Source organism: Onychostruthus taczanowskii, unplaced genomic scaffold, assembly GCF_017590055.1.
Source record: "Onychostruthus taczanowskii isolate IOZ18803 unplaced genomic scaffold, ASM1759005v1 scaffold21, whole genome shotgun sequence".
Lineage (NCBI taxonomy): Eukaryota > Metazoa > Chordata > Aves > Passeriformes > Passeridae > Onychostruthus > Onychostruthus taczanowskii.
In genome coordinates, this window is record NW_024499351.1 from 9549161 (window position 1) to 9564113 (window position 14953).

A 14953-nucleotide genomic window follows, 5' to 3' on the forward strand; every position below is an offset into this window, starting at 1 on the left:
CAAGAATTCACAACATCGGCTAGAAGCAAACAGAGTTCTACTTAAAATGCTATGATTTACACTAGGGATTTTGAGTAAATTTAATTAGTTTCCTACATTTCAGCAGAGCCTATTAAGAGCAAATGAATTCTCTCAGCATAAACAATGAAACAACGAAGAACAAATGAGTTAAGTCATCTTCATAAATCAATTCATGCTAAAATATGTGCTAATCCCAATCTGCACTCCAACTAGATATTACCATGTGTGTACATTCAGCAATTTTAATTTAAATTGCCTGCAGTTAAACAGAAAAGGGCAGCAAACCAAGACCACTGTCATCATTCACATTTGCTATTGCAGCATCTCATCTGAAAAGAAAAAATGGCAGAGTAACCCCAAACAACTGGATCTTCTAAAATGCTACGCTTAATCCTTTTACACTTCTCACTTGCTGTATGACACTGATCAAACACATGCAGCCCTCATGTTGGTGAGGAAAAATAGGAGAGGAAAATATTTTTTCCAGATTTACAGAGTCCAACAACTTTAAAAGTTTTCCATTTACCTTTAAAATAAAATAGAAGCATGTGGAATCACTAAGAGTTTGGCTCTCTCAAGGGAAGGAAGCTGATCGGAAAGTGCTTGAGGCACTCGCTCAAAGTTCACTCCATGCTTTGAAATCAAGGTCTCTCACTGGATTGGATTAGAAGTGCTATAATAATGGCTTATTCTCCTGGTATTTCATTACTCTTCCCAAGTCAATCTTATAATTAATAAAAAGCATTAAAATACAATAATTATTTCAATGTCTTTTGTTACATAAGGGTTCAACTGGGCTAAAAAGATTCTGTTCTGTAAAGGGCACATTTCTGTACAAAAAAAAAATTTTTTTTGTTGATGATCATTGATATTTCACTTATTAGCTGATATGCCCATTTCATAAAACATTTTACTATTAAACAAATTAATCAAGACAGCCATAAGATTTTTTAAATTAAACTTTATCTCTTGGATGTCTTTTAACAATGTCTGAATATTCAACATAAAGCACTTTCCAAGGCTGAATTTAGACTCTCAGGTCAGTTTAGTGGAACAGCAGGAACTGAAGCTGAAATCAAAAACTTTAACTTTTCAATCTGAAAGTGAAACCTTGATAATTTCCCTAGATGGAAGTAAAATTCAATAAAGAAGTCTGAAGATTGCCACCAAACTGAACTAGCCAACTCCAGTTAGCTCTACAGTTAATTGACTGTCAGAAAATTACTTGGATGGGCCCTTCTCATTCAGGGATACACCCCTCTAAATATTTCACAAAGTAAGTGCTATTCCAGGAGAGCAATCACATTTTAACCCAACTCAAGCATTGAAGAGATATTTTACATTAGAGGGTAGAAGTGTCATCCCATTTTACAGATAAATGTAGGTAGGTGGATTAAACAACAATTTCATGGAAATTCCTGCAAGTTTGTGATAGATCTGTATCTACACCCATGTTTTGACATGATATCCTTTTTCACTATGAAGTTGCCTCCTTTAAAAGAAATTATGTGTCCAGCAAAGGAAAATCTGAGAAATCTCTTACCTGGCAAAAAACGATGCTGCCACCGAGGTGCCTGTGGATACTTCACTGGCAACATATGTGCTCTGGGAAGCAGGGAAGCTGTACAGGGAGGGTTTGTCTGCATTGTAGCGGTTCAGTGCTGCTTCAGTCAGCCCCTCTCGACTAGTCTCTGTCATAAGCTGAGATATCTGAAGACAGGAAAAAAGCAGAAGTGTCATCAGCTAAAGTTCACTGGCTGACCCCTCCTAATCCAGCAATGCCTCCGGATTGCAGATGGAGTAAGAGAGAGGCACTTCCGTCACTCCCTCTTTGCTGCTCTGTGAACAAGCTTATTGCTGCTTTCATACTAATCTACAGTACTTAAACTCAGCTCTAACCTTGTCTGCATTAGAAAAAATGGGATAAATTTATCCCACCACTAAAAATGTCAATGATGTATACAGTTTTCCATCCATACAGAAAAGAAAGGGTAAACCATAATCTTTGCTTGGTCTTACCTCAAGATAAAAGAAAGACAGATTAGATTTGTGCAAAATATGTATATTTTACTTCAGAAGGGGTGAGGGGGGAATTAAAAGGACAACACTTTTTGTCTTTGTAAATAACACCTCTCTAGTGTATTAAACATTTTTGTTGACCTTTCTCTAGCAAACTCAACAGCACAGGAGAGAGTCCCTTGGGATCTTAGACAATTTATCATCTCTCTGCAAAATTGGGATCATTGCTGTTCACTTTCATTGCCTTTCTTAAAAGGTTTTAAACATTACGTGATTTCATTCTTCTGATGGCCCATCTAACATTTTTTTCTTATTAGGAAGTCTCATTTCAGCCTTTCATTGCCTGAAAAGAATCAGTGTTCCATCAGACTTGACCCAGTTCTCCTCAAATCAATTGAAAGTTCTTTGACTTCAGAGAAAGCTGGGTATGCTCTACTGAAGCAACTCCTCAATACTTTGAATTCAGTTTCTTGACTTCTTCTGCATGAATTTACAATGCTGTCATGTCATCTCCCATACTTCAGGCAATTCCTAACAAATTCCCTTTCCTCCTTCCCTCCTTTCCATGACAAATGGCTTTTCTTCTCCAATGCATGTCACAAAATTGCAACATATGCTTAAAAAGAGCCCTGAGGTTATTGCTAGCAATCATCCACAGCATAGCTTCCTTCTCCCTGCAAAAAGTTTCCAAGAGGCAGTCTCTCACCTGTCCAATTTCATACTTCTACTGAACACCACAAAACCAGCAAAACATCTTTGTGAGGCGCATCAAATAAAGTATTTGAAATCATCCTGCAGTTGTTTTTCCACTTAGGCTTGCTTCATTTTGCCTGTTAAACATTTCAGTTACTAAAAGCAAAGTTGAAGAACTGATGTTTATTTGTGAGGGAAAGAAGACATGATATAGCAACATTTTTTAGGCGAGCTATCATGCAACCTCTGTTTCTCTCACAGAAAACTGCTATCCATTCTGCTATAGCTAAGATAATCTAAATGTTTATTCTTATTTTACATACTTTTAGACCAATGAACTGTAATACTTCAAAAACAGGAATGTTAAACTAGCCTCTCAATTTTTATGAGGAACCAGAAGATTGCTGAAAATGCCCCCATCATGTTAGTCCCATGCTGAGCCATCCCAATTTACAGGATTTACTACATGGAATGAGCAGTGCTCTCAGAAGGGTACAGCTGAAAACCTGCACTTAAATCATCTCATACTACTTGCAGAATGCAGGAATTTAGGCTGCCTGCCAGAATACCTCCTTACATTTCCACAGTGCAGGCAGACGGTTCCTTAGAATCCTGCTACCCTATGTATGTCCACCTGGGGCCCCAGCACAATTGAATTCACAAAACGATATTTCCTTATATACCACATAATACTTGATAACTCAGTTATCTTTGCAATGAACTAACACAAGATTCTGCTCTGTCCCCTTCGATTATCCTGAAACCAAATTCCTTACCTTCCATGGGAGCTGCTAAACAGACCACTCTCCCTTCAGAGAAGTGTACACATATAAACCTAGCCTCATCTTAGTTCATCCAATGCAAATATATGTAATCAGGATGGATCATCATTCATTAATTTCCATTGATGGCAATGTCACTGGGAGCTGCTACTCCCATGGCAAATAGAAAACAGTTAAGAAGTTGGTGAGTCAGCTTATCTCAGCTGCAATTATAACTTCCCCATCTTCTGCCAAATAAAGATTTGCGATTCCAAATATGAATTTCCACAGCCAGTGCAATACATTCCTATTGGCACCAGCAGATCCTCTGAAGCTGTGAGATGGTGAGGCTTGAGAGAGGCATTTCAGGCAACTGCAAACAGGAAAGTATTTGTCTTGGTGTTTAGGACAACAGAAAAGCCATGTCATATTGGTGACATGGTTTCTGCAATTGTAGAGACTTTCTGATGATCCTTGTCCATATCCACAGGTCTAACATGAACTTCAGAGCAATACAATGCTTCAAACTGATTTGGCACATTGCTTGAAAGTATCACTGCCAAGCTTCCCAGAAATTGTTGAGATGTTTGGTTTCTGTTTTGTGGATAACTAGTTCTTAAACACAAGCACTCCAAAATAGCCACTTAACAAAGAGACATGATATTCCTTCAGAAAGATATAAACCACTGCCTCTCACCTATGCAGAGAGAATGTATATTAGTCAGCAAATAGAATGTTAATGCTTTTTAATAAATGAGGATGAAGATTTTATGAAGCCTGTTATTTAGGTGACATTTTCTTATTGTAAACTACAAACAAAATTAAGAAGGAGGTGGAAATAATCAAATATATTCACAAATTCTGTATTTGTGGAGTACCACAAATAGAACAGAGAGAAGTGAAAAAAATAATACTTATTTTAGTAGTTGCATATACTATGGGCAGATGCAGAATGGGGTTGTTCCCTAATTGTAGGGGTTTCAGTAATATAAACAATATAAATGTTGTTTTATCACATGTCCTACACAACAGTCCAAGTACTACAGGGATGGTCAGCTGCTCAAACTGCAAGTTCTGAAACATCTCTATGGTACTGACCACCAGTGCCTGCTGGACAGGCAGCAGCTCTCCTTCCTGCTCTATCACACCACTTGCTTTGCTGCAGAAAACAGCGAGCTGTTGTTTACATTGACATATCATCTACAAAAAGCAGCATCCCTGAGTGCCCTCCTGGAGTGCCCTGGATGGCTACTCGTAAAACAGGATTTTGGGCTTGTTAAGGACCCTCTTGATCCTGAGGGTTCAGTAACACTGCCTGGTTTCTTACTTATGATGGCAATCTTACTAGGCAAAACAAAAAAAAAAAAAAAAAAATTTGTTTCTTAGCAGGAACTTGCTCAGAACTAAATTCCAAATGCACATCATGTCAATCCTTGTGCTCCACTGATCTACTGTTCTCCTCAGCCGGGACACTTCTTAGTCAAGACTGTATTATAGGGATACCAAAATGGGAACATACCTAAGACACAGAAAAATCAATATAAAATAAGAGCTGGCCAAGCCACAGCTCAGGATCTCCTAACCTACAAATGATCTCCACTCTTAGCACTTTTTACTTTCTGCTATTGTTGGATTTTTTCAGCAGTGAAATGTCTCTAGAAGCAACAAAAACTGAAATATTAACCTGAATTTCAGACATGCTCTAATTCTTAATCTGAGAAGCCTGCAGCACTACTTTGTGTTACACACAAAGGCTCACGGAAGTATCTTGTGATACTGGAACGCCCATAACCTCTAACAGGTTTTGTCTGAAAGAGTTCAAGTGACTGTTACTATCTTCATTACATCCCTTTGGTCATGCAGCCAGTGGAAACAAAGGGAAAGGTGATGCCATCCCAAATTCTGTGCCAGGCTGTGAAGCTTTTATGTATCCAGTACTTTCCAGAGTATTGTTTCTACTGCACAAATTTGTACGTGTGGGTCAATTTGCAGGCTGAGTACCTCACCAGACGCCAAGATATGTGCCCACAATATTTGACTAATAAATCCTAATTTGTTCCCAGAATCCAATACATATACGTAAAGCAGGAGGTAGAAAGGAGCCCAGAATATTCACATATCCAAAAACTACTGACTTCAAGTCAGTTATTTTGCATTTCTTTCTTTTGTCTCACAGATTAAGAGTGTAGAGATCATTCAAGCTATTAAGCCAAACTGAAGAATGATATTTGGAGGAAATTTTGCAATCTCATTTACTCTGTGCTCCAGTCACAGGACCAAATTAGCTCATTCTCTTCTGGCCTTGTTTTCTGAAGTTCACACACATACAAACTTGAGTAAATCACCCAGGATATATCATGCATTTAAGGAAAAATACTTATAGAACAGACAGTTCCAAAGCCCTTGAAGAATTTTTTTTCCCTGTCCCAGTTCAAAAACATAATTGAAAATTACTCTTTGAGCATTAACAAGCTGTTTTCTTTTTATCTTTCCCTTTTTCCACATAAACACATGCCTGGTAAGCACAGTTCATGGAAATCTGCCCCTTTATTGTCACCATCTCTCTTAGTAGATGCTTTTTCTGTACTTAAGGGGGAAAAGACTTGATTCCTAAATTCTCTCTCTTTTCTGTGAGTATCCACATAGCATATACATGAGGTTTAAGATCAGTTAATAGGATATATTTTGAGAAATTCCTTTATAGAATTTTGGCAGTACATCACTGCCTGGATAAGCAACAAAAAGACAAAGCATGAAACAACACAACCTTTCATGCCTCAATAAAAACCTTTTAAGTGCACATGGAACAAGACAGATATCCCTCCCAGGGCTCCATTTTTTTCTTCTGTCTCATAAATGCAAGGCAACCATTAACCTCCTCTTTCACTGCTTTCTGACACTACACAGCAAGAGCTGCAGATAAATCATTATTTAAATTCTGTACTTCATAGGAAAAAGATGGCTCTGCAGTTAAACCACAGGTGTCAATCGGGATAGATTCTCTTCCCGTTCCAATTACAGAGTCTCTCTGTGCATAAGACTTGCCATCGTGCAGTATGAGGTTAATTATATTTACATAAGAGCATTCTATAGCCAAGCTCATTAATGTTTCTAAAACTCCTAACTGAGGACTCCCAACTGAAATTACCTTACAAACGAAAGTTAGCATTTATGAAAGACGTGAAATACACATTGCTCTGGAGGTAGTGAAGCATTCGGGACCATCCCCACAATCTAGGTAACATCAGTAAGTGATGAATGAAGTGGATGCACAGGAATGTGTGAAATATATCTATATCTGAAGCTAAATTCAAAATATAAATCTGTGTTCAAGTTCACTATAAAGCAATTCTCAGTGTCCAGAATTCCTAATCTTGGGAGAAAAGCTCACCAGCAAGAAACTGAAGGTAGAAAGCTCTCTTTCATAAACACACATACACTCATGAATGACTTCTTTGCCAATCCACTCTTTATTCAGAGCAGCACTGAATTTTCTGCCCAATAAATACTGACTAAATGACTTCCTGTGTTATTTTAGACAATAAATATCTACATTAACAGAGAAAAAGGTTCTTCTTAAAGACTCCCTTTTAAGGATGAGTTGAGGGAAGCACTAAAGGATGCATTTCTCAAAGCTCTGCATAACAAAATGACCATAAATTAATATAAACCTGTTTATAATACAAGCGTAAGAACTTAATACCAATTTTTCCATTACGCACCATCAGGTATTCTGGCTGTTCTACAATATTAATCTTTTACCTTCCAACCAACTCCTTTTGGCTCATCAGTTTCTTCTCAGTCATAACAAGATAAAGTTATTCTTCCCATTTGGCTCAAGGAAGATGGTTTCTGGTGGATGGGAGTGGTGAAACAAGCAGTGGGAGGCACAACTCACACTACATCCTGCATGTGATCCTTCTTCTGACACATGCATGGAAAACCAAAGCTTTCCAAAGAACTAAGCAGCCCTGTTTTTCCTGGGCTTGATCTACTACTTCTTAAACATTGAGGCACGACTCAATGTTATGAACTAATTTTGAGAACTGAAAGAATTTGTCTGCTTCCTTTAGTGCATAAGAGTTCACTGTCTGATGTGCTGGTGCAGTAGATTGCAGAATGAGATAAAAACCTGATGTTTTCTGTCAGCCACCAGCTTCCCAGCCACTAAAACTGTCAGTGGAATTACAGTAACTTGCCTATAGGAAGCAGCATCAGAAAAGAAACGGAGCAGGAGCTGACACTTCTTGAGTCTCTTCAGAAAGGAGGCTAATGAAAAAAATATTGGAATTCTACCTCACCTGCAAAAGGCATTTCTCACCAAGGGAATTTATCAGTAAGTAGTAGGGACTCTTCCCACAAGTTAGCAATTTTCTCTGAGCCGTCCTGGTAATAATGACTTCATCCTTTTTGCCTAACATGGAAATTCTGCATTAAGTTCTGTGCAGTACCAAAAAAGTGCAGCATAAATTTATGTTTGGTAGCATTCAAAGGACAAGATAACATCTAGGATTCATTTTACTCAGTATAAAAAGAAAGACAAATGTGGATAATTTGACATTAATTAGACTTCATTTTCATAATTTTACCATGTTGTGGGGAGACAGCATATGAAAATAGAAAAGATAAATAATAATGGGTCAGTTTCAAATACCCTTGTTAAATAGAGCTTTAAATGTTTTGAGTTAAAGCTGGTAGAATGTTTATTAAACGACCATTAAACTGAAGTTGGATCTTAAGGGCAGACGGGTAGAGAAAAAAGAGAAATCTTGTGCTGCCCACACAACTATCAAATTATTAACACATCCTTTACAGGGCAAAAAGGAACAATTATGCCATTCAATCAGAGTAACTTGAAAGTGGTGGTGATTTTCAAAGTCATTCATCTTTTAATGCACCAAAGAGTACCAAGGACATACTCTGCATCTCTCACAAATCACTCACTACAACAGAAGACACACTTAAAGAATTATTCAGGACAAAGTTCACCTTTATAAAAAATATAATTTTGAATCAGTAAGAAAGTTCCTGTAGTTAAGGGCACTGACATAATCCCACAGCATTCTGCCATTTGATTATGACCTTTTCCTCTCTCAGTAAAATACTGAGCAGCTCTATAGCCAGAGACCACTGCAACTACTAAACAAGAGCAAGACAGATGATCCTGATAGCCTTTTCCTTGTCAAAAGAATGTGTTCTATGAGAAAGAGGCTGACAAAGGACACACATAATGTCTGCTGCATTCAAAGTCTTTCTTGGAGGTAGACATACTGAAGATGCTTAGCAAAGGCAACGTGCTGTTCAATGTGAGCACTGAAGCTCCAGGGAGTTTCTTTGTGCACACTTTGCTCCTACTTTATGCAAACTTGCACACAAAATCTGATATATTGATCTAGCAGAAGGGGCTACTGTAACAGCACAGATTGTGGGTAAACACAAAACAAGGCACCTTAGAAAGAGTGAGGTTTTTCCAAGGGAGAATCACTGGCATGGCAAGAATGCTGATTCTGCTTTGTATTTAATCAGACTCATGATTTAGCATAAACTACTTTTATTTAAAAATAAATTAGTTACCATGTAGCATGTAGAGTTTAATTGCAATATCCAACTTCCTGCTGTCCAAAAGAAAGATAACTTTTGACTATTGCAGCCACCTCCCATGTCCCTCTATAAAGCAGATAATAATGATGATGATGACTATTATCATTATCACTATTATTATTAACACAGATCCAGTGCACTCTTCAGCACAGATGAAATCCAAATTTTTGCAGGCATGGGCACATCTTCCCATCAAAGCTGCTATGTTATATTTAGTTTCATGTCACACTCAAGAGCTCATTAAATGGAAACATTTTGCCATGAATTGCTGAATGTCTCAACATCAGCTACTTAGAGGCTGATCAGGCATCCAAATAATGGTGGATGCCTTTTCCATAAGGCATTTTCCTCAAATTTTCACACTTAAGAGTTCTGCCTTACAAAACAGGGGTTCTTTTCCAGCTGGATCCCTCTAAGATGCCTGGTGGGATTTATCCAAGAGTACTATTCAAGTGGATGGCTGATGTCAATGTGAGAAGTCTCACAACGATTACTGAACAGTCTTGGAAATACAGAGAGATCCAGACTGACTGAAAGCTTGCACTTTCCCAGTGTCCCAGTTTTCAGGAAGGATAAAGGAATGACCCTGGTGACTACAAGCTCATCAGTCTCACTTCAGTGCCTGGTAAAATCATGAGGAAGATCATAGTAGGAGTTATTGCAAAACAGCTGGAGGACAACACAGTCACTGGTCACAGCCAGCATGGCTCTGTGAGGGAATGTCCCGCTTGTCAAACCAGACCTCCTTTTATGACAAGGTAACACACCTTGAATTCAGGACAGGATGTCTACCTCAAGTGAACTCAATCCCTGTACAGAAGTAGATTCAAGTCTGCAGTACTCCTGTAGTCAGAATGACGCAGCATGCAAATTTTATTTATTAGTTGCTTCTTAATTACCAAACTATTTTCTGAAAGGTAAGGCCTCTACCATGTTACAGAACCACAACAGCTATCAGAACTACCTTTTTCAATACCCTCAAAGTTTTCTCCTGTCCCTTCAGGATTATGCCAGCCTCGCCTACTCCTCTCCAAGGAAGCTACAGGCTGGATAGCCATCCTGGGGTATAAATATTCAGGCCCTCCTTGCCCCACAGGGCCCTCAGCGAAGCAGACTTGCCAAAGGCAGGCTCCTGTAGGGCTGTGAGCCATCCCTTTCGAGTAAAGCACCATCAGCCAGGCCCATGTACACCTCTCATTCACAAAGTTCCACCAGCCAAGCCTCTGCTGACAGAGCAGCAACGTAAGGTTTCCCAGTTGGCATATTCCCATACCGACTCTGCAAATGAAAAATAGGAACATCAGCTAGCAAAGAGAGGTTCTGTTCTCAATTTTGTGTCTCTAAGCATTTTAGCAATTCAAAAAAAGGCACTGTGCAGCAACACAATAAAACTGCTTCCTTTCTTGTCAAGAAGACAGCAATAACATATCAATCTGTTGGAAAGCTGAGGCTTCCTGTAGCTTTCAGAAGTTTTTTTTTTAAATCTACTTTTATGAAGTTGTTAATTCTCGTAGTTACCTGTATATCCTACTGCATTGTAAAGCTGTGCAGCTGGAAATTAATTGGATCTTTTTGCACTATGACTTATTCTCTATCAGATTAGTAACATTTTACAGGAGAAAATGCCTTTCTTTTGTGTGACTCAAGTCAAAGTTGCTTTCATACATCCAGGTTCAGCAGTCTCACTGTAATCCTTTGTTGCATCAGCTACCTTTTGAGTCCTCAGCAGCCAGGCTAATTGTGCTAAAATAACTGGTGCAGCAATCGGAAGAGGAGTATGTCTGACTCCTGTCTGTACATGTGGGGCAGTAGTTAAATGAAGTGGGTGCATTTCTGAAGCTGAGGCACAGCTCTATTGCACTGTGTGCAGGAGTAATGCATCTCTTATGAAAACAAGCTTTCACTTCTCTGATCAGTTACCAACTGCCAGCAGTGTCAAGATATCATAAGAAGTTAAAATCTTATTGTAGCTGTTTCCTTATCACAAACAACAATCTGTGAGACACTGACCTTTCACTTGTCACTGACAAGAACAGTTCTAGAAGCTACCAGAGTGTGACAGCATGTGGGCTTAACTTAAGTGGCATTATTGACCCAGAAAGGAACCTCTTTCTGTAGCTAGCAAGAGGATAAGGGATAAAAACACACACAATTAGTTTATCCACACATAGGTGGAATCATTAGTCCTTATTTAAGCAAAGGCATATGGTTCAATTCTCCATGAAAACACAAGGAGAGAGAACTACTTAATTTACAGTATGGAAAAATCATCTGACAGGCTTAGAGATTCCTGCAATGATTACTGCATAAGAATGTGGCATAATGCAAATTCAGTCCACACACACGATCACCTCATGGTGAGCAAGACCGTAGCCCCTCCTTTTTGGGGGGTAAGATCAGTACACACCTGGCAGGTCTCTTACCAACCTGCTCATGGAAAGGTGCATGGGTTTGACCCCCAGGGTTCTAGAAAGTTTCTATTTGGAAACTAGTGCCATTCCAGTGGCTTCCCCACTGGAAATAAGTCATGACTATCAGCTTTTTTATAAACTGCTGACACAGGTTTAATGATATTAGTGCTGGCAGACACCACAACAATCCAAATTGCCCTTTTCTGTCTCCCTACTATGAATAGTCCCTTGAAGATGCTCCTTCCTTCATTGTACCAATGTGAAGATGGGGCAACTGCTGATATCAAGTTACCAGTCCTCATGGGAACAGCCATGAGTGTCTCATTTCCAGAGGAGTCTTTAACTTTTTGTGCTAAAGAAAAAAACCCTGACTGTGCTGCAGAAGTTACGCATCAGCAGGAGTGACCTCTATAAATTTAACAAGGCTGGTCTTTCTAATCTGTCACAATACATGAACACATCTTTCATGTCAATAATAAAAAAAAAATCCTGCTAACATTTTAAAAGTATTTTATTACAGCAACAATTTTAACTTTTAACAGGAATACATGAAAAGAAATCAAAAGGTTCCAGAAGAGCCTTCAAATGAAACCAGGACCTGGACAGAAACAGTTGCTTTCTGCTCTGAAGGTGAGTGCCTTAAGCCATAGATTTGGTTGCCCTATTACCTTAGTTTGCATAGCTACAGCTGTTATTAGCAATCATAAAAATCACCCAACTGTAAGCATTTGACTTGGAGGCCACTTCCTGGGGTGAATTCCATAGGCTGACAAGGTGCTCAGTTCCGTTTGCTCTAGATTTATTGCCCTCTCAGCTAATGAAAGAAAAAAAGAGGAGAAGCACATCCTCAACTGGACAAAATCAGATTAAATTTAGTTGGTGCATTCTGTAAATCATTAGTAAGTGAGCCTCTCTCTGTTCTGGTTCCCTTTCAGGGGCACAAATGGAACTACTTGTGACCATCAGGATGCACACTTGGTACAGCACTCTACTTGGAATGGAATGAATCTTTCACGCACAGCACTGAACAGCCTCAGCTTTTTACATATGCTCCTAGACTAATCTTATTTTCCAAGCTAATCATGTTTTTGCCTCCTCTCATTTGCTGCAACTTCTGTCATGTTTTCCATTCAAATTGTTTGTTTCAGCTTAGATTTGCAAGCCTTGAAGGGATCCAAGCTAAGCACAGTTTTCCAGGCTCTAACTCAATACTACATTATCCAAAGCTGACCTAGCATTTAATTCAAGTGCACACAATGATCTGTCCCCAGTATATGCAATTTGCATTTTGGCTTGCAGGAATCATCATAATCTGTCTTCACTATGACAGCTTTACAGTACAAAGATGACATTCCCACATGTCCCCTTAGGGCCTTTGTACACTAAGAACTTTAAACATGCTAACTGTCCAGTCTCAGTTTTAATTTTGTGCACATTCACGTGCAGACTGAATAATTAATACCAATCCCCATCTCCAATGAACATCTGAAGAAGGTCAGATGAAGAACAATATTTGGCTCTCATCACTGATTTCAAATTACTCTTTTTTAGAAAATGCTGAGACATAACTCCTTTACTATTCTCAAATGGGATTTTAAAAAATCAGTGATCGATTTGGAAGATATAGACTACAGACATGCATATTCTCAAAATTGCACCATTCTGAAAAATAATTTAGAAAGAGGCATAGGCTTTACTCTGGATGTGCTCTACAGCTGTTTCTGAAAATGCAGGAGAGAGAACAACTGAATATCCATTCAGCACTATGCAGCACTAACAAACAACAATCATTCCTTAAGTGATTATATTCTTTCAAATTCCATCAGTATAACCCATCATGGCAATTCTGAGTGGACAAATAACAACCTGATTCATCAGGAATTATTTTCCACTACAACAGAACTGAGATCACCACACAGCTTTAATGACTGTGCATGATTTGCTGGCTAGGAAAGGTGCTGTAAAAAACAAATACAACACAATCATATGCAAGGTCCTATGCATCTTGCCACCCAATGCATTTAACTCTGGGATGCAGCACACACAGTAAATACTAGTGATTCTTTACTCTTTACTCATAGCTGCACTGTGTGTACACTTTCACAGCAAAACTTGTTCACAGTATCTATCCACAGCATGCTCTTCCAACTTTTGTTATGAATGACTGCCTGTCTTTGAACTACATTAATCTCAGGTAGATTTGTGCTTTGTAAATTGTCTAAGACTCTTGTCATTATTTAATTTTTTGCATTCTTGTAGGCTCATTATTTCCTAATTTTTCCTAGTAGAATTTGCTCATTTTTATTATTGTCTGAAAGTATACTATCAAGTCTTACAACTACATTCATTTCTTTCTCTTTAAAGTCAGCCTAAACTAACATCAAATGGCACTGTTGTACTTGTTTTTCTTCTTTTTATCTTTTTTTTAAACACTCTGACAATGAATACAAACTTTCTTCTACATAGGACACAAACAACAACAAAAATTCATTGCCCCAAGGACTTTGCACAAAAAACTAAATAGACAAAATACACTTCATTATTGCTTAAAAATAAACAGTGATTAAAATTAGTGCAGGAACAATTGGTTGATATTTTTGTAAGCAAACAGAAGGATTATACTAACTGGCCCCTTGGGGATAAAACAGATTTACAATAGATTTAATTAAATGTATTTAATTAAATTCAAATAGAATAACACCAAACTAGCACACCATCTGAAATGATGCCTGAACTCTAGAAAACTATTCTGAACTGTAATAAATGTCTCATTGTCATCTTCAGTTTTAATTTTGGCTTATTGCACTGAGAATTTTTCTTTGCACATGAACTGTTTTGAATGTTTCCCCTCCATTTTATTTAGTGGGCTTTTAATGTAAAATTTTCAGAAATTTCCTTTAAATTAATTTTAGAAAGGAAGTATTTATTCTATTTTACTTACTTTTTTTAATAGAGCATCATGGACTGATTTTCTGCTCCATAGTAACATGTCAAAGAAGGATCACTGACCACAGTGCAAGTATAGTGCTGTAATCTGTTTAAATGAAGTAAAAAGTGCCACTGTCTCTTCACCAGGTTTACTATAGACCCTTCTCTTCACCAGGTTTACTATAGACCCTTCATAAGGCATCCTGCACAGACATTTACCCTAGGACAAATGGAATACAAGATGGGCATGAACCAGCTCCAAAATGTAAAGCAGCACCACATATGCAGGATAACCAAGCCTTCTGGAACTAATGCTTGCTGATGTTTACTGCAGTGTCCCCGGTGAACAACGGGGTTCATTCACAAAGGGTTCAGTCTTATCCACCATGAATAGATGATTATAAAACTACCAACAAAAAAATTACTACTTTTCCAAACTAATTTTTTCCATTTTCCAGCAGAAAAGCATTACTGTAAGGTTCCCTAGGAAAAAAATAGAGTACTGTAGGAGAATGAAAG

The 14953-nt window shown here is 38.2% G+C and overlaps 1 protein-coding gene across 1 annotated transcript in view; it reads right to left on the minus strand.

The window, feature by feature from the left end:
* The window catches only part of KIF26B (kinesin family member 26B), a 269833-nt gene that overhangs the window by 157385 nt on the left and 97495 nt on the right, over nucleotides 1-14953 (minus strand). Inside the window, exon 4 of the mRNA XM_041404283.1 lies at nucleotides 1565-1731. Coding sequence (XP_041260217.1) covers nucleotides 1565-1731 — 167 coding nt within the window. The remainder of the gene's footprint in view (nucleotides 1-1564; nucleotides 1732-14953) is intronic.